Source organism: Arvicanthis niloticus, chromosome 10 (assembly GCF_011762505.2).
Source record: "Arvicanthis niloticus isolate mArvNil1 chromosome 10, mArvNil1.pat.X, whole genome shotgun sequence".
NCBI lineage: Eukaryota > Metazoa > Chordata > Mammalia > Rodentia > Muridae > Arvicanthis > Arvicanthis niloticus.
Window position 1 is genome coordinate 76,914,901 of NC_047667.1, and position 21,264 is coordinate 76,936,164.

General features: G+C 35.1%; 1 protein-coding gene across 1 annotated transcript; it reads left to right on the forward strand.

The window, feature by feature from the left end:
• Positions 1–3,354: 3,354 nt before the first annotated feature.
• LOC117716390 (uncharacterized) lies at positions 3,355–20,422 on the forward strand. Its single transcript, XM_076941722.1, has 2 exons — positions 3,355–3,388; positions 19,404–20,422. The coding sequence occupies exons 1-2, from the start codon at positions 3,355–3,357 to the stop codon at positions 20,420–20,422; spliced, it is 1,053 nt and encodes a 350-aa protein (XP_076797837.1).
• Positions 20,423–21,264: the final 842 nt, after the last annotated feature.

The window sequence follows — 21,264 nt, forward strand, 5'->3', positions numbered from 1 at the left end:
ATGTGAGCATCTTTGTGTTTGGGGCATAGAGGTTCAGAATTGGGAAATATTAGGTAGATTTTTTTCTTTAAAGAGGATGAAATATTCTTCTCTGTATCCATAGATTAATTTTGCATTAAAATATGTTTTGTTACATATTAGAATACCTAATCCAGCTAATTTCTGGAGTCTCTTTCCTTGGAAAATATTTTAGCCAGTGCACATTTGCCTGGAAAACGTTTTTCCAGCCCTTTACTCTGAGGTAGTATCTATTTTTATTCCTGATGTGTGTTTCTTTTATGTAGTAGAATCATAAGCCTGTTTTAGCATCCATTAATTTGTGTGTGTTTTTTAGTAGGAAATTGAATCAATGATGTTCAGAGATACTAATAACCAGTGATCGTTAATTTCTATTATTTTGACAAAGTTTCTCTCTCTCTCTCTCTCTCTCTCTCTCTCTCTCTCTCTCTCTTCCTCTCTATGGGTGTGGGTGTGTATTTTTTCTGAGTATCACATGTTTTGTTTTTGATGGTATAGAATTACTTATTGCCTGTCTCCTGTCTCCTTGGGTGTAGTTCCCCTTTTGAGTTAAAGTTTTGCTTCTAGTATTTTCTGTACAACTGGATTTGTGGACACAAATGGTTTAAATTTGGATATTTGTTGAAATATTTTGTTTTCTTCATCTACGGAGATTGAGTTTTGTTGTGTATAGTACTCTAGGTTGGTATCTGTAGTTTTTTAGAGGTTGCAACATGTCTGTTCAAACCCTTGAAGCTTTATGGGGTTATTCTGGGAATTTTGATATAATTCTGATGTTTGCCTATGTATTACCTTTCCCCTTTATCTCTCTTCTCTTAATGTCCCTTTCTATGTTCTGTAGAATCACTCTTTTGTTTGCTATGCAGTGGGAGGAGTTTCTTTTCTGATGCTGTTTAATTGGTGTTAAATAAGCTTATTACATATATATAGGCATGTCTTCCATTTGTTTGGGAAAGCTTTTAACTATGATTTCATTCAAAATTATTTCTATTTCTTGGGATAGAACTCTCCTCGTTCATCTATTCCTCTCATTCTTAGGTTGAACCTTTTCATGGTATCCCATGTTTCTTGGATATAATCATGTCAGAATTTTTTAAATATTATATTTTCTTTCTTTGATGTATTACATCATTTATCCTCAGTGGTTAGTAATTCCTGGAGGCAATTGCATAAAAAAGTACTATCCTATGACTAAAACAATGTGTTTTTATTTCACCATGTCTGCCTAATGAACCCAAATAGTTTATGTAATAGTACATTCTGTCATTCTTAAGCTGCAATCCTGTTTAATAGAGTTTTTGCCATTGTTGTGCTATGATTCTAAATAATTTTAAGTGTAGTATAATTTTTTTCTAAGACAAAAGTATTTGAAGTATAATCCATATTAATTGAAAAGTACAAAGAAAATTTGAAATCTCTTTGTGAACTAGACCTTCATCTTGCATTTCTGAAATTTCTAAACTTTTACCTCATTATGATGTGAAATCATAGTAGAATGAAAGAGAAAAAAAAAAAGAAACCTATGGAAAATTCCAGTTAATCAGTGAGGCACAATTTCAGTTCTTTTAGTACTTTGTGTAGACTGATAATACATCATATGCGTGAGATTTACAGATAAGCACAGTGTCTCTCTTCATGTTGTGCAGTATTTTCTTCATAGAAAGTAAATGACAAAGTATTGGGTAGTAAAGATGCTTTTGATATAACACTTTTTCAGCCTCTGATCAGCTCAAAGTGGTCAACATGGATGATAGTGTTGGAGGCTGAAGTTCAGCTGCATTCAGTGACAGGTGAAGGTATTAGAATTGGTGCAGTGCTGTCATATTTACATGTGAATAGTGTTTTTGATAATTAATCCAAAGGAATCAAACTCACTTTAAAAGGAAACAGGTAGGAAAATATAATCATGGGTCTCTCCTTAAAACAACAAAATCATGGTACTTTATAATGGGAAATGGAGGTCAAGAATAACATCTCGTTGGAGACAATAGTGAGATAGGAATTGATCGCCTTGTTTTTCTTGGCCACAGACAAGTGTTTTGTTTACCTATTATCAGAAATAATTTCAGCTGGGGATACCTCACAGACACTGACCATTATTGTAAATAAAGGTGTCACTTTTTTTTTATAAAGCACCTTAGGCAAAGGTAAAGAAAGCAAAGGGTGAATATCAATTTTAACTATGTTCAGCCTCCATTTAAAATCACAATCTGCCTGTTAGTTACACAGGAGGTCACTACTGCTACCTACCCAGCTCTACAGAGAAATACACCATCTTCTAGAAAAACAGAGCAGCTGATGGCAGAAAAGGATTCTTTTTCCTTCTGCCTATATAAGCTCATGATCTCTGGAGCCGTTTTCTGGCAGAAGGCAAGGAGTTGTAATTCCTGCTTTCCACACTTCTGTTTTATCAGGGACAGGGCAGAGGATTGGCTGTCTATCAATAAAGAGTAGCTTCTGGAAGGAGTAATTTTCATATAAACTTTTGTGAGACATTCCATTCTGAAGGAGAAGGAAAAGATGTGTTCTTCTCAGGTAAATGTGTGCATTGGCATGGGACATGACTGTTTTTACAGAAATAACCTCATTATTATAACATCTAAACTTTCACTGTGCTGACTCACATTTACAAAAAAAACCCATCATATTATTCTCTGTTTTCATTTATACAATAAGTTGTATAGCATGTTATTTAATAAATATTTAATTTTATTATATATTAAACTATGTAATAAATGTATAATACGTAAGTAATATAGTGTATATTAAGTTATATAATAAATACATAATAAATAATTTATATGATAAGACTGAGAGCCTATTGCCATAGGTCTCAGCTTTCCTGCTGCTGCAATTCTTTAATAAAATTCTCAGGTTGTATTGACCCAAACCATGAGGTTATTTTTGTTGCTAGTTCATAACTGCACTTTTGCTACTGCTATGAAGCATGCTATGAATTATGTAAATATCTTTGCTTTCTTGTGGCTTAGGAAACCACCATTAGATCATTTAGGGGATTATGCTGTTTGACCAAGAAAAGTGTCATCATCCACATGTTGAGAACTGCTAGACTATTGGATCTTTGCAGAGAAGTCAAATACTCTTTTTCTCTCAGATCATAAGTCATCAAAACTTCATATTAGTTACTGATATAAAAATTTACATAGGTAACTAATCTTTTCTTGGGTCAAATGTAGATCTTAGCCAATAGACATGAGGGAAAATGCTTAATTTTAATTTCAGGGTCCATTGACATTCATTGATGTGGCTATAGAGTTCTCTAAGGAGGAGTGGGAATGTCTCAATTCTGCTCAGAAGGCTTTGTACAGAGATGTCATGTTGGAGAATTACATCAACCTGGTTTCTGTGGGTAAGAATATTTTTATATAATAACTTCTACTTCACCTCAGGAATGTCTGAAACTTATTTTAGTATTTGGATCTGCCTTCATTAATTATAAGTAATGATTAGTGACATATTTACAGCTAATATATTACGTAAATTTATTTTGATTTTACATTTAACCTAAGGATCCTTCAATCTTAGTTACTTATTTTAGGCAGTCATTATTATTTATATGTGAATCCACTTTGACTTCCACAGTTGTCTTTATCTGATGCTATAATTTAAAAAACATATTCAGAGTTTGAAAAAGAATTGAGTTATGAAGAGTCTAAATTATTTTTTGAAAAAAACATGGCTATATAAAAGTCATTCATGCATTTTTTAACTCTCCTTTATGTTACACGCATGTTACATTCCTATGTAAGTACCCAGGCACATTCAATGGTATGTTGTTATGTATATTTGAATATACAGGTGTTACACTTTCAAAACCAGAGGTAATCATCTGTCTTGAACAACAAAAAGAGCCCTGGACTGTTGATCAAGAGAAAAGAGAAGGAAGAGAACCAGGTAATCTGAAATGACATAATAGGGGAATGATAATTCTAAACCAAGGAGCAATCTAGTCCTGAAGTGTGGTTATTATTTTATCTTAAATCTATCTTACATAAAGATTATTCCTAAGCATTTATTTATTTATTTATTTTTATTTTTTTTTCTTTTTTTTTTATTAGATATTTTATTTACACTTCAGATGGCATCACCTATCCCCATTCCCCCCGACCCTCTTAGGAAACCCATATCCCATGCCATCTTTTCCTTTTTGCATTTATACATTTTTTAAAATAATGTTAATCATAGGCTTTATAAGTTTGGAATTGTTCAATCAGAGGTGAAACCCACTGACCAACCTAGATATAACAACTATCTTTGACTGGTGGAGATACATGAATATCTGCCTCCCTGTCTCCCCCCTCTTTCTCTCTTTCATCACCTAGCTTTTCCTCTCTTTCTTCTTCTCCTCTTCTTACTCCTTTTCTTCCTCTCAGTACTCCTCCTACCTTAGCTCCTCCTACACATCACCCTTCCTGTTAAAATGAAACTTTTCTCTCAAAATACAATTAGAGCATAATTATGCCAATTTGTACCAGTGAGGTATAGGATAGTCCTAATACCCAGTCCATCCTTCTGTTGACTAACCAGCTCCTCTGTCATCTATTCTAACACAGTTCTGAACCTGGCTTTAGGATGAATCTCAGCTGACGACCATCCACTCAAATCTTTTCTCTTAAGGTCAATAGCTATATGTTTTCAACCCCATCAGAAACCCAGAATGACTGAGTTAACTATAATTGTGGGAAGCACAAAGCATAGCTTCTAAAACTTAGCCAATTTATAGAGACCTCTGAACACCTGGACACTCGCTCTACTTCAAAACGTTGGAGCATCTGTTCTTCTGCCTTCTGGCCCAGGATCATCTGACAGACCTTAGTGCTGCAGAATTATTAAGGGCTGATTACTCTGTCTAGGCAGATATAATCAGTCGAGTATTCTGCAAGTGTGTCCTTTTCTGGACAGTAATTTGTCTGTAGAAGGAAAGTGGCAATTCTTGCCTAGTGGCTGTCTCACCACAACTGGAGTAACTCCAAGGATGCTCAATTTCTTCTTAGAATTCAATATAGGAAGCTGTCCAGAGCAGACAGGTCTCTAATGAAAATGAACATTAATACTGAAATGTTTGTCATGTCAATTCTAAGGATTTCTGATGTTTTGAAAACCAGCTATCCATGTAAGGTAATCTGGACTGTTATCTGTTAACTCCACTCAGCTATTTCTAAATAAAACATATAGAACACCCTTATAATAAACTCCAAGTCATGAATTTGCTATAGTCCCTTAACTCACAGGCTGACCATCTAAAATCAGTTAAAAAAAAGTTAAACAAGGACTGGTAAGCTTTGTATTCCTAAATGTGTTATACTGGTACAATGCCTATGAGAGTAACAATATTCATCTCACTCTTATATCACTAAGAAGCTCATGCCAATGAAAACCTTAAAATTTGTAAACAAAGTAAATTGGTGCCATTTAAGAATTTATATCTTCATCTTGATATTAATTATACAGATTTCTACTAATAGGTTATGGCTATGCAATAAACCCTAGCTAATGCTCTCTATTCCGAAAAAAACACTACTTTTCCCTAGAGAGACAGCTGGTTGGTATTGTTGCTCTCCTCAGGAGGCCACCAGCCCTTAAGGTTCCTTCAATTTACTCTCTAACACCTCCATTGGGAATCTTTGATCAGATTAATGGATAGCTGTGGGTATCTGTCTCTGGGTATGTTCAACTCTGGGGGACCTCTAAGGAGACAGCCTTATCAGGCTGCTGTCAGCTTTCCCATCCTGACATCCCTATCAGCGTCTATTTTTGGTGACTGCCCATGGAATGAATACCCAGATGGAATGGTCTCCCTACAACGCCCCCTTCAGATTCTGTCCCACACTTTGTCTCCATATTTGCTCCCTTGGGTATTTAGTTACTCCTTCTAAGAAAGACCTAGGCATCCTAACTTGTTCTTTCTTCTTCATGAGCTTCATGTCCTCTGGTAGTTGAATCTTTGTTGTTTCAAATTTTTGGGCTAATCTCCGCTTATCAGTGAGTAAATACCATGTGTGTTCTTTTGTGATTGGGTTATTTCACTCAGGATGATATTTTCTAGTTCCATCCATTTACCTAAGAATTTCTCATATTCATTATTTTTAATAGCTGCGTAATATTCCATTGTGTAAATGTACCACATTTTTTTGTATCCATTCCTCTGTTGAAGGGCATCTGGGTTCTTTCCAGGTTCTGGGTATTATAAATAAGGCTGCTATGAACATAGTGGAGCATATGTCTTTGTTATTTGTTGGAGCATTTTCTGGGTACATGCCCAGGAGTGGTATAGCTGGGTCCTCAGGTAGTGCTATGTCCAATTTTCTGAGGAACCACCAGACTGATTTCCAGAGTGGTTGTACCAGCTTGCAACCCCACCAACAATGCAGGAGTGTTCCTCTTTCTTCACATCCTCGCCAGCATCTACTATCACCTGAGTTTTTGATCTTAGCCATTCTGACTGGTGTGAGGTGGTATCTCAGTGTTGTTTTGATTTGCATTTCCCTGATGACTAAGGATGTTGAGCATTTCTTAAGGTGCTTCCCGGCCATTTGAGTTTCCTCAGTTGAGAATTCTTTGTTTAGCTCTGTACCCCACTTTTTAATGGGGTTATTTTGTTGTTTGGCATCTAATTTCTTGAGTTCTTTGTAAATATTCGATATTAGCACCCTATCGGATGTAGGATTGGTAATGATCTTTTCCCAATCTGTTGGTTGCCATTTTGTCTTGTTGACAGTGTCTTTTGCCTTACAGAAGCTTTGCAATTTGATGAGGTCCCATTTGTCGATTCTTGATCTTAGAGCATAAGCCATTGGTGTTCTGTTCAGGAACTTTTCCCCTGTGCCTAGGTATTCGAGGGTCTTCCCCAACTTCTCTTCTAATAGTTTCAGTGTATCTGGCTTTATGTGAAGGTCCTTTATCCACTTGGAGTTGAGCTTTGTGCAAGGGGTTAAGAATTGATTAATTTGCATTCTTATACATGTTGACCTCCAGTTGAGCCAGAACCACTTGTTGAAAATGCTGTCCTTTTTCCACTGGATAGATTTAGCTCCCTTGTCAAAGATCAAGTGACCATAGGTGTGTGGGTTCATTTCTGGGTCTTCAATTCTGTTCCATTGATCATCCTGTCTGTCTCTGTACCAATACCATGCAGTTTTTATCACTACTGCTCTGTAGTACATTTTGAGGTCCGGAATGTTGATTCACCCAGAGGTTCTTTTATTGTTGAGAATAGTTCTCGCTATCCTAGGTTTTTTGTTATTCCAAATGAATTTGTAAATTGCTCTTTCTATCTCTATGAAGACTTGATTTGGAATTTTATGGGTATTGCATTGAATCTGTAGATTGCTTTTGGCAGGATAGCCATTTTTACTAAGTTAATCCTGCCAATCCAGGAGCATGGGAGATCTTTCCATCTTCTGAGATCTTCTTCAATTTCTTTCTTCAGAGATTTGAAGTTCTTGTCATACAAATCTTTCACTTGCTTTGTTAGATTCACTCCAAGATAATTTATTTTATTTGTGGCTATTGTAAAGGGTGTCATTTCCCTAATTTCTTTCTCTGCCTGTTTATCCTTTGAATAGAGGAAGGCTACTGATTTGTTTGAGTTGATTTTATATCCAGCTACATTGCTAAAGTTGTTTATCAGGTTTAGGAGTTCTCTGGTGGAGGTTTTAGGGTCACTTAAGTATGCTATCATATCATCTGCAAATAGTGAAATTTTGACTTCTTCCTTTCCTATCTGTATCCCTTTGACTTCCTTTTGTTGTCTAATTGCTCTAGCTAAGACTTCCAGTACTATATTGAATAGGTAAGGTGAGAGTGGGCAGCCTTGCCTAGTCCCTGTTCTTAGTGGAATTGCTTCAAGTTTCTCTCCATTTAGTTTGATGTTGGCTACTGGCTTGCTGTATATTGCTTTTACTATGTTTAGATATGGGCCTTGAATTCCTGATCTTTCCAAGACTTTTAACATGAAGGGATGTTGAATTTTGTCAAATGCTTTCTCAGTGTCTAGTGAGATGACCATGTGGTTTTTCTCTTTGAGTTTATTTATGTAGTGGATTACATTGATGGATTTCCGAATATTGAACCATCCCTGCATTCCTGGGATAAAGCCTACTTGATCTTGATGGATAATTGTTTTAATGTGTTGTTGGATTCAGTTTGTGAGAATTTTATTGAGTATGTTTGCATCAATATTCATAAGAGAGATTGGTCTGTAGTTCTCTTTCTTTGTTGGGTCTTTCTGTGGTTTAGGTATGAGTGTAATGGTAGCTTCATAGAATGAATTGGGTAGTGTTCCTTCTGTTTCTATTCGATGGAATAGCTAGAAGAGAATTGGTATTAGGTCTTCCTTGAAGGTCTGAAAGAATTCTGCACTGAAACCATCTGGTCCTGGACATTTTTTGGTGGGAAAATTTTTAATGACTGTGTCTATTTCTTTAGGCATTATGGAACTGTTTAGATGGTTTATCTGCTCCTTGTTTAACTTTGGTACCTGGTATCTATTTAGAAAATTGTCCGTTTCCTCAAGATTTTCCAATTTTATTGAGTATAGGCCTTTGTAGTAGGATCTGATAATTTTTTTAATTTCCTCTGTTTCTGTTGTTATGTCTCACTTTTCAGTTCTGATTTTATTAATTTAAATGCTGTCTCTGTGCCCTTTGGTTAGTCTGGCTAAGGTTTTGTCTATCTTGTTGATTTTCTCAAAGAACCAGCTCCTGGTTTTGTTGATATTTTGTATAGTTCTTTTTGTTTCGACTTGGTTGATTTCAGCCCTGAGTTTGATTATTTCCTGCCGTCTACTCCGCTTGAGTATACTAGCTTCTTTTTGTTCTAATGCTTTCAGGTTTGCTGTCAAGTTGTTAATGTATGCTCTTTCCACTTTCTTTTTGTGAGCACTTAGAGCTATGATTTTTCCTCTTAGTACTGCTTTCCATGAGTCCCACATGTTTTGATATGATGTGTCCTTGTTTTCATTTAAATCTAGAAAGTCTTTAATTTCTTTCTTAATTTCTTCCTTGACCAAGTTATCATTGAGTAGAGCATTGTTCAGTTGCCAAGTGTATGTGGGCTTTCTGTTGTTTTTGTCCATGTCAAAGACAAGTCTTAATCCATGGTGGTCTGATAAGGTAAGGGGGATTATTTCAATCTTTTTGTATCTGTTGAGGCCTGTTTTGTGACCAATTATATGGTCTATTTTGGAGAAAGTACCATGAGGTGCTGAGAAGAAGGTATATCCTTTTTTTTTTTTTTTTTAGGATGAAATGTTCTATAGACGTCAGTTAAGTCCAATTGGTTAATAACTTCTGTTAGTTTCATTGTGTCTCGATTTAGTTTCTTTTTTCAAGATCTGTCCATAGCTGAGAGTGGGGTGTTGAAAACTCCTACTATTATTGTGAAGGGTGCAATGTACACTTTAAGTTTTAGTAAAGTGTCTTTTAGGTATGTGGGTGCCCTTACATTTGGGGCATAGATGTTGAGAATTGCGGGTTCCTCTTGGTACATTTTTCCTTTGATGAATATGAAGTGTCCTTCTTTATCTTTTTTGATTACTTCTGGTTGAAAACTGATTTTATTTGATATTAGAATCGCTACTCCAGTTTGTTTCTTGGGACCATTTGCTTGGAAGATTGTTTTCCAACCTTTTACTCTGAGGTAGTGTCTGTCCTTTCCACAGAGGTGCGTTTCCTGAATGCAGCAAAATGTTGGGTCCTGTTTACGTATCCAGTCTGATAGTCTATGTCTTTTTACTGTAGAATTGAGTCCATTGATATTGAGAGATACTAAGGAAAAATGAATGTTGTTTCCTGTTATTTTTGTTATTGGCAGTGGAGATATGTTTGTGTAGCTACCTTCTTTTACGGTTTTTGGAAGATTACTTTCCTGCTTTTTCTAGGTTGTAGTTTCCCTCCTTGTGATGAAGTTTTCCACCAATTATCCTTTGAAGTGCTGGGTTTGTGTTGAGATACTGTGTAAATTTGGATTTGTCATGGAATATTTTGGTTTCTCCATCAATAATGATTGACAGTTTTGCTGGGTATAGTAGTCTGGGCTGACATTTATGTTCTTTTAGGGTCTGTATGATATCGGTCCAGGATCTTCTGGCTTTTATGGTCTCTGGTGAGAAGTCTGGTGTAATTCTTACAGGCCTGACTTTATATGTTACTTTGCCTTTTTTCCTTACTTAGTATTTTTTCTTTGTTTTGTACATTTGATGTTTTGACTATTATGTGGCAGGAAGTATTTCTTTTCTGGTCTAAACTATTTGGAGTTCTGTAGGCTTCTTGTATATTTATGGACAGCTCTTTCTTTAGGTTAGGGAAGTTTTCCTCTATAATTTTGTTGAGGATATTTACTGGTCCTTTAAGTTGGGAGTCTTCCCCTTTATCTATTCCTATTATTGTTAGGTTTGGCCTTCTCATTGTGTCTTGGATTTCTTGTATATTTTGGGTTAGTAGCTTTTTGTATTTTGCATTTTCATTGACAGTTGTGTCAATGTTTTCCATGGTGTCTTCTGCACATGAGATTCTCTCTTCAATCTCTTGTATTCTGTTGGTAATACTTGTGTCTATGACTCCTGATCGCCTTTTTAAGTTTTGTATCTCCAGGGTAATCTCCCTTTGTGATTTCTTTATTGTTTCTACTTCCATTTTTAGATCCTGCATGGTTTTGTTTAATTTCTTCTCCCGTTTGGTTGCATTTTCCTGCAATTCCTTAAGGGATTTTTGTGCTTCCTCTTTAAGGGTTTCTATCTGTTCTTTGAGAGTGTTATTTATGTCTTTCTTGAAGTCCTCTATCATCATCATGAGAAGTGATTTTAATTCTGAATCCTGCTTTTCTGGTGTGATGGGGTGTTCAGGGCTTGCTATGATGGGGGAACTGGGTTCTGATGATGCCATGTAACTTTGGTTTCTGTTGCTTACGTTCTTGTGCCTGCCTTTTGCCATCTGGTTAAATCTAGTGCTACCTGTGCTTTTGTCTCTGATTAAAGCCTGTCTTTCCAGTTGTCTCGCTTGTATTTGGTCTTCTAGGGGTCCAGATATCTCTGTGGTTTTTTTTTTCCAGCTGCACTGATTATGGTGGTATCTCTAGGATGCCTCAGGGTATGGTGCCTTTAAGGTAGCAGTCCAGCTAGTTGTCTGCTGTTCTGGGTGCAGTGTCTCCTCTTGGCTATCTCAGGATATGTTGTCTGACACTCTGAGTTCAGTTGTTCCTCTGTGGCTCTGGGTTGAGTGGACCTTCCAGTATGTCTCAGGCAGAATCTGGGGTCCATACAACTGCAGACCTGGCAGAGGTCTGGTCCAGGCCTCAGACCCAGGAGATGGACAGAAAGGGCGTGCTAGTCAGCAGGGGGGGCGGGTATCTGCTGGATTCTGAGCACTCAGGGCACCCAGCTATGAGCTCAGGGTAGTATGTGGGTTTTCCTACCTAAAGCTGGTTGTGAAATTTGTGGAGCCCCCAGAATGTGTCTGGTGGCGGTAACCGGTGTGCACTCATCAGCAGGCCTCAGACCAGAAGAGGGGTGAGTGGTGGAAGGGGAGTGCTAGCGCTGGCTATGGGTTCTATGGATCCCCCAGAATGTGTCTGGTGGTATCCAGTGTGCACTCACAAGCTGGCCTGGCAGAGGTCTGGCCCAGGCCTCAGACAGGAAGACGGGTGTGCAGCAGTATGGGAGTGCTAGCTCTGGCTATGGGTTCTATGGATCCCCCAGAATGTGTGGCTGTATCCGGGGTGTACTCACAAGCTGGCCGGGCAGAGGTCCGGCCCAAGCCTCAGACTGGAAGAGGGGCGAGCGGTGGAAGGGCTATTCCTAAGCATTTAATTCAGAATACTGTACCAAAGAAATATAAAGAATGGCTGTTATTTAATTTTTGCCTTATATTATTTGAATAATGGTAGTTAGAAATGTAGTATGTAATATATGCTTTACAAAGTAGTAAAAGATTATTTTGTATTTTAATTGTTATCATTATTTTTCTGTTGCATATATGACAAGTACATTTTAGTAATTGTTGTTTTATTATGTTTCTAAAGAATTTTATAAAATATATTTTGCTCATATTTTTTCTTTCATCTCCTTGCAGATTATTTCTACTTCCAACAATAATTCAATATCTTAGTTCTCTGTTTATGTTTCTCTCTCTCTGTGTCTCTCTGTCTCTCTCTCTCTCTCTCTCTCTCTCTCTCTCTCTCTCTCTCTTGCATTCTCACTTTCAAAAAAAGAAAAAAGAAAAGTAGAAGTCAAAAAATGTATTTAAAGATGGAGTTATATTTGTACTGACAACTATTTGTGAACACAATTAGTAGAACTAACATTGAATCATAGAATAAAACTAATTTTCCCTCTCCAAGAAATTATATACTTTAGATAGGTTCTTACATCATAGGAAATTTTCTACCCTCTTTCGCTTTCTCAAAGCTGAAGTCTTATCTGCCTTGAACATGTCTTGGTCTTTTGAATGTTGTCACAATCTCAGTGAGTTTATATAGACATTAATCTTGTTGTGTCTGGAAATGCTATTTAGCATCATTAACCACCTCTGGCCGATAACATTCTTGTGTTTTAACTTTTGTGTTGATCCATGAGCATTTATAGGATGGGTGCGAAAAAGATAAGTGCATAAGAGCGAATCCCCCAACATCTCTCAGGTTTTTCATTTTTCCAGTTGTTGGCCTCCACATTAAGCTTCTTTATTGACGGTTGATTGCTGCAAAGATCTACTGGAAAAACAATATACTTTTAGGAGTCATATTATCATGATTTTTATTTGCAGAAATAATAGTAGATTATAATACAAGACCCAGGACCTGTTTATTCTCAAATTATTGGCCTCATATACAGTTGCAATTATGGGTTTTAACTTAAACAACCACCATACTGTCAAACAACCTGCCAATGCATTTGTGGAATGATTTACACCAATGAGCATATCTTACATGAAGGTCAACATTGGACATCACACAATAAGTAAATGAGTAAGACTAATAATTAATCTTGTCCTCCTATAGCAAAGTAGTACCTGAAAGTACTATGAATGTAAGTCAGTAAGCATGAAATATCCAGTTTAATATTCTACTCAATATTTCTAGTGTTTTATGTATTTACTGTCTTTGGCAGTGGACACATATCCTCAGGTTTAAAATGAAAGTAAATATGTTTGGAATTACTGTGATATTTCTGTGGACTATAATTCAAAATCTTACAACCCATTTCTTGTACTATATGCAATGTGTAGAGACATGTGATATGTAGCTTTGTAATGTCCATCCTAATCTGTGGCAATGTCATTTAAACTGTCTTTCATATGCTTATGTGTTAGGAAGCTTGCGTGACAATAGTTTTCCATGTCCCATTAAAAGATGTGAACCAGAGAAATGGTACAGAAGTTAGAGCTGATTGCATTTTAATTGTATGAATTGAGTTCAATCTCCAGAAGGACCCTAGTAGAAAAATATTCTAGAAAGGATTTCCTGATTACACGTATGCTTACCCATAAGCAACACCCACACCCACACCCATACACATCTCAACACATCTAGAGAGAGAGAGAGAGAAAGAGAGAGAGAGAGAGAGAGAGAGAGAGAGAAAGAGAGAGAGATGGGTGTGTGTAAAGACGTTAAAATTGACCTAGTGTTATTGATCTCCATTTTTCCATATTTCTTCTCTATTCTATGCCCTATCTCATTATATAATCTTGAGTATATTTCTTTTATTTTTTATAAAAAACAACAAGGATATTCGGGTCCCTAACTATCTACATAGATATTCTAAATATAACAGATATTGCCATATCTTAAAAAGCTAAATTAGCACATGAAATTAAGCTTGCATTGTTAGTTTTCTCAAAATTACTCATTTATATTGATTGTTCCTAACTTCATTCATTTATCTAAAAATTCCTTAAAACATAAAATAATGAAAAGTTTCATGAAACCTAAAAGGATCCTGTATATACAGCTTAAAAACTGTAAGTCAAGATAAAATGGACTGTTTAAATCATACAAAAATCCTCTGATGATAAAGAAGTTTCCATCAGAGCCACCGAACTAAAGAAATCCTATGGCACATGTTAGAATGAATGCCAAATTCTTTATGATTTTCTTCAGTGTAAAAACTCAAGGAACTTTTCAATGTTTTTCCCTTTACAAAGTAAAAATGAATTTATTTAGTCCAAAAATCTAAACAGAGATAATTGAGTCTCAGTATTCCTTATATACTAAGATGCTAAAAATGGTAGTAAATTATTTTGAAAATTAACTCAAACACATTTACAAATGATTATCTACTATGTTTAAGTTTGTTTCATTCCAGAGATGAAGAGGATTTCAACATAAGTTAACTAACAAGGTAATAAAATGAATAAATAAACTACAACATAGATACCACAGGATAATCTCAAAAGGCTCTGAAAAGGCCTGTGACAAAATACAGAATCATTATGTTACACTTATAAACAGACTAAGGATAGTAAAGGGAGGTTTAAACAAGCCTGGTGTAGCAACATTCTTTGTGGAGAGAATTTCAAAGCAATTCTCTTAAAATCAGGGACAGTAGATGTTTGTCCATATTTTCCATAGATATTTAATATTTTATGAAATCATACCTAAAGCAATAAGACATTGTAATTAGTTTTAGATAATAAACATAGACTAGGTACTATCAAAGTGTCTATTATTTGATAATAATTTTATATATAAATTTGACATGGCATTTCTCAGTCTTTTAATCAAGTTTGTGTTGATCTGTGGTTCCTTTAACAGCATTGTCATCCTTAGTGACATAACACACACACACATGTGGTTTTATATTTATATATTATAAGGTATATAAATTTTACATATGTAATGAGAATCATATACAGATATATTTATTTTGTACAATTTTAAGTAAATGTAAAACAATATTTCTATGTGGATTTACCAAAACTACCTTTTTATTATTTGTCAAAAAATATTACTTCTTTTTCTATATTGATCATTTGCCTGCTCCTAATTTAGAAATTCTTACCCATTCCAATTTTATATTTCCTCCATTTGTCCCCATCAGTATCCGTATAATTACACTACACTAATAATTTTTAGGAAAATGAGCATTAGTTTCTTACTAGATATGATCAACATCATGGGTTTTACAATACAGAGTGTTCATCACTTAAACAATACATTGTGACAAACAACAGGAACCCATTCAAGAGATGTTTTTATGTAAATGTAAATACACATAGCAAAAAATACACACACACACAGAGATGTGCGTGCACAGGTACACAAGTGTAGGCACTTTAAATATAATGAAAGAATAAAGGAAAGAAAAACTTTGAACATGAGAAGGAAGGTGGGGAACGTGGAATCTTACCTGGGACATGCTGAGGAAAAAGAAGGGATGGTGAATAGGATGATGTTCCTACTTCAATTGAAAATATATTTTTTAATTAGTGAATTAAACTAAGTTATTTTTTTATCATTTTACATAAAGCTTTCTTGTTATATGGGTATTCCTCTTGTTTGGTTAGATTTGCACTAAGATATGCAATTTACATCTGGCTATTGTGAAGGTAGTTATTGTATTTAATGTCTTCTTCAGGCCATTTATCAATTGTATGAAGGAGGGCTACTGAGTTTTTAGGTTAACTTTATAACGAGCCACTTTACTAAAGGCATTTTTCGTGTAGGAAGTATTTGATGGAGTTCCTTGGTCATTTACATATACTGTTACATCTTCTGTGCATTGCAATATTTTTTCTTTTATTCTTTTTAAAATAAATTTTAATCATTTTATATATTTCATCCCAAATGTTACCACCTGGTTTCTCTTCCCAAAGTTCTTCATCCCAGCCCCACACACATTCGCCTCTGAGAGGGTGTCCCCCCTTCTCTGTTCCCTGCACACCAAGTCTCTACAAGTTTAGGCACATCCTCTCTCACTGAGGCCAAACAAGGCAGTCCTTTGCTACATATGTGCCAGGGACCTTGAACCAGCTTATGTGTGCTCTTTGCTTAGTGGTTTAATCTCTGGGAGCTCCCAGGGGTCCAGATTAGTTGACATTGTTCATCTTCCTATGAGGTTGCCTTCCCTTTCAGCTCCTCAATCCTTCCTCTGTTGCTTCCATAGGGTTCCCAACCTCAGTCCAATGCTTGGCTGTACATATGTGCTTCTATCTTAGTCAGCTGGTGGCAGAGTCTCTCAGGTGCCAGCTATGCTAGACTCCTCTCTGCAAGCACAACACTGCATCAATAATAGTGTCAGGGTGTGGTGTCCACCAACATCCCAAGTTGGTCACTGTGTATCTTTGCCTTTACTTTCTGCTTTATTTTAGTCGCAGAATTTCTTTTTGTTAGGAATAATTTTGGAAAAAAAACTTGTAAAGGTGGGTCAGTGAAATCATTCCTCCTCTTTTACAATTCATATTTCTTGATCTCCTCTAGTTCCCTGATTGATCAAACTAGAAATCAAAAAATTAAAGTAGTATGTTGACAATACAAGAAGAGAATGGACAGCCTTATCTTGTCCTTGACTATAGTAGATTTTTTTAAAAAGTTTCTCTCAATTTAATTTGATTTCAGCAATTGGCTTGTTCTTTATTGCCTTTCTTGTATTTAGCAATATGCCTTGTATCCATGATCTCTGAAAGACTTTAGTATTAAGGGGCATTGGAATTTGTTAAAGCATTATCATTGCCTACTGTAATAATCATGTTTTCAGTTTGCTTATGCAGTGGATTACACTGATAGATTTTCATGTATTGAATGACCCCTTTATTCCTGATTTGTTGATTGCACATTGACTATGTTGGATGATGCTTTTCATGTCTTCTTGGATTTTTGTTTGCAAGTATATTAATGAGTATTTTGCATCATTGTTCATAATGGAAATTGGTCTGAAACTTCCTTTGATTGTTGTGTATTGTGTTGTTTAGGTATCAGAGTCAATGTATACTAGTAGAAAAAGTTTGGCTCTATTTCTTCTGTTTCCATTTTGTGGAATAATTTGAGGAGCATGGATATTAGCTTTTCATTGACATTATAGAAGAATTCTCTACTAAAAGCATCCAGGCACGAGCTTTTTGATGTCATTGTTTTGGTTGAGAAATTTTAATGACTGCTTCAGTTTCCTAAGTTACATTGCTTTCCTGATCTTAACTTTGGTATGTGGAGTCTATACAGAAAAGTATACATTTCATTTATACTTTCTAATTCTTGGCACAGAGCCTTTTGAAATAAGAGTTATTGATTCTGTAGATTTCCTTGAGGTTTGTTGTTATGTCCATGTTTTCATGTCTGATTTTTTTGATTCAGGATGTTTTCTCTCTGATTTTTAGTTAGTCCAACTAATGGTTTGTCTGTCTTGTTGATTTTCTCAAAGAACCAGCTTTATGTTTTATTGATTCTTTTTCTTGCTTTCTTTGTTTCTAATATTTTGGTTTCAGCTATGCATTTTCTTTCCTGCCATCTAGTCCTGTTTGGTGTCTTTGGTTTTATTGTTGTTGTTGTTGTTCTAGTGCTTTCATGTGTGTTTTTAATTTGCTAGCATGTGATGTATCTATTTTCTTTAAGAAGGCAGTGTTATGATCTTTCCTCTTAGCATTGTTTTCAGTGTATCTCATAAATTTGAGCATAGTTTGCCTTAATTTCCAGTGAATTTAAAAATTCTTTAATTTTTTTATTTCTTCATTGACTTCAATGTCATTGATTTAAGAATTATTCAATTTCTATGATTTTGTATGCATTCTGATTTTCTATTGTTGAAATCTAGGATTAATTCATGGTGCTATAAAAATATACAAGTGTTTATTACAGTCTTCTTGTATTTAATGAGGCCTAATATATGACGAAGCATATGGTCAATTTTCGGGAAGGTTCTGTGACCTGCTAAGAAGATTATATATTATTTTTTGTGGGGTGAAATGTTCTGTATATATCTGTTAGGTCCATGTATTTCATAATGTCTGTTATTTTCTGTTTTGATTGTTTGTCTATTGCTGAGAGAGGGGTGTTCAAATCTCCCACTAATATTGTGTGGTGTTCATTGTATGTTTTGAGCTTTTGTAAAGTTTTTTTTTTTTTTTTATGAATGTGGGTTCATTTGTTGTGTAAAAGAATAAAGACTATACCTGGTAGATTTTTTTTATACATATAAAGTGTTGTTCCCCATCTGTTCCTATTATTTTGGTTGAATATCTATTTAATTAGATATACGAATGGCTAATCCAGCTTGTTTCTTGTGTTTATTTGATTAGAACAACTTTTTATCAAGGACTTTCTTCTGCTGTAGTAGTTGTCTTTGTTGCTGATTAAAAAATATTTTGATTAAAAAAAAAAACAATGAAATGATAGATCCTGGTCACATATCCATACATTTAGTCTGTTATTTAAAAAAATAGGAAAATTTCATCCATTTATATTGACAGATATTAATAAGGAGTGATTGTTAGTATCTGTTATTTTGATATTGTTGTGGTATATATTTGTGTGTGTGAGTGTGTGTGTTTGTGTTGTTCTTCCTTTTCTTTTTCTGGTGTGAATTATTTATGTCTTGTTTTTGGAGTTGTATATTTACCCTTCTAGTGCTTAGGTTATCCTCCTATTATTATTTATAATACTGTATTAATGAAAAAATTTTATTGTATTTGCTTTGCTTATGGATTTTTTTTGGTTTTCTTCATTGGTGGTAATTTAATGTTTTAGGGGGATCAAGGTTGTGGTCTAATATCTGTATTTTCATATGTCTAGGGCCTTCCAGCTTATAGATTATCTGTTGAGAAGCCAGGTGTAATTCTGCTAACTTTGTCTTTATATGATTTTTAGCCTTTTTCTCTGGCAGCATTTTGTATTCTTTCTCTTGCACTATACATTTAGTCTTTTGAATATTATACTATGAGGATTTAATTTTGGATCCAATCTATTTTATGTTCTGTAAACTTCCTAGATGTATAAACCATATGTTTCTTTAGGATGGAGAATTTAATTTTCATAATTTTGTAGTGAAATATCTTACATGATTCTCTTCATGAAAGAATTACAAGTAAAAATAAGATAAGTAATTCTGTTTCAGAAATTCAAGACAACCCTGAAAAAAGACAGGTTATCTCTAATAACTACTATCAGTTATCTTTGCAACTTCTGGAATACACCACAGGGAAAATTCACAAAAATAATGAGAATTATGGTATATTAAATGAATCCTTAATACTTCAGTTATATAATGCAATATGGATGAAAGAAGATGCCAGTTGATACATATGTGATGCTTACATGAATGTGACAATTGAATCATCAAAATTACAGAGGGATAATATAAAACATATTAAAGGAACTATTTTTAAGGACCTAACGTGAAAAATTCTTGAATTTTTATACATATATATTTCCACATGTTTCAGGTCATAAAGGAGAAGGCACTCAGAAGGCCAAAGTATTTTCCCAGCCACCGAATATTCAAGCTCACCAAATCATCCATAAAGGAGACAAACCTTATAAATGTAATGAATGTGGGAAATCTTTCACCTGTTTCTCAAGGCTTAAAGTTCACCACAGAAACCATCCTGGAGACAAACCTTACAAATGTAATAAGTGTGGTAAATCATTTACACAGTCCTCACAACTTCAGGCTCACTACAGAATTCATACTGATGAGAAACCTTTCAAATGTACTGAATGTGGGAAATCCTTTAAACAGTCCTCAGATCTTAAAATTCACTACAGACTCCATTCTGGAGACAAACTTTACAAATGTAATAAGTGTGGTAAATCATTTACACAGTCCGCACAACTTCATGCTCACTACAGAATTCATACTGGAGACAAACCTTACAAATGTACTGAATGTGAGAAGTCTTTCTCTCGTTCTTCAAGTCTTAAAGTTCACCACAGAATCCATACAGGAGACAAACCTTACAAATGTAATATATGTGGGAAATCCTTCACCTATTCTTCAAATCTTAAAGTTCACCACAGAATACATACTGGAGAAAAACCTCACAAATGTAATAAGTGTGGTAAATCATTTACACAGTCCTCACAACTTCAGGCTCACTACAGAATTCATACTGGTGAGAAACCTTTCAAATGTACTGAATGTGGGAAATCCTTTAAACAGTCCTTAGATCTTAAAATTCACTGCAGAATCCATACTGGAGACAAACTTTTCAAATGTAATAAGTGTGGTAAATCATTTATATGGTCCTTTCAACTTCATGCTCACTATAGAATTCATACTGGAGACAAACCATACAAATGTACTGAATGTGGAAAGTCTTTCACCCGTTATTCAAATCTTAAAGTTCACGACAGGATCCACACTGGAGGCAAACCTTACAAATGTAGTGAATGTGGAAAACATTTTGCCCATTCCTCAAGTCTTAGAATTCACCACAGAATCCATACAGGGGAAAAACTTTAAAATGTAATAAGTGTGGTAAATCATTTACACAGTCCTCACAACTTCATGTTCACTACAGAATTCATACTGGAGACAAACCTTACAAATTCAATGAATGTGGGAAATCCTTCACCTGTTCTTCCAGTCTTAGAGATCACCACAGCATCCATAATAGAGACACACCCTACAAATAGTAAGAAGTGTGGTAAATCATTTACACAGTCCTCACATCTTTTCATTCACTATAGAATTCCTATTGAAGAGGAATTACATTACAAATGTAATGAATGTGGGAAATCCTTCACCTATTCCTCCAGTCTCAGAGTTTATCACAGAATGCATGTAGGACATAGACCTTAGAAATGTCATAAGTATGATAAATAATTTACATGGTTCTTACATCTCCAAGTTTACTACAAAATCTGCTTAGAGTTCAACCCTACAAACATAAAGGATGTGGCAGATCTTATATCTGGTGTTAATCTTTCTAAGGTCATCAAACAATCCATACTGGAAAGCAATCTTATAGGCATAATGAATGCAGGAAATCCTATTCCTGATCCTCAAATTTTCAGTCTCACCAGAGAATCCTTACAGGAGACAAACCTGAAAAATGTGGTAACAGTGGACATTTATTTCCAAAGTCCTCAACTCTTTAGCCTCATCACTATAATCCATCCCAGAGACAAACCTTTCAAAATAGTGAGTATTGCAAATCCTTTACCCTGTCCTCACATCTTCATGGTGACCACAGAATCTGTGTTGAAAAAAAAAACACATTACCAATGTAAAGAATGTGGAAAATCCTACACTCAGAAATCTTACTTGCAAACCAAATTTAGCATGCATACTAGAGGCAAACC

Excerpts from the sequence above, each read along its gene's own strand:
- LOC117716390 (XM_076941722.1), top strand. The coding sequence starts at position 3,355 with ATGTTGGAGAATTACATCAACCTGGTTTCTGTGG. Across the intron at positions 3,389-19,403 it reads CATCAACCTGGTTTCTGTGG|GTCATAAAGGAGAAGGCACT; the intron begins GTAAGAATATTT and ends CACATGTTTCAG.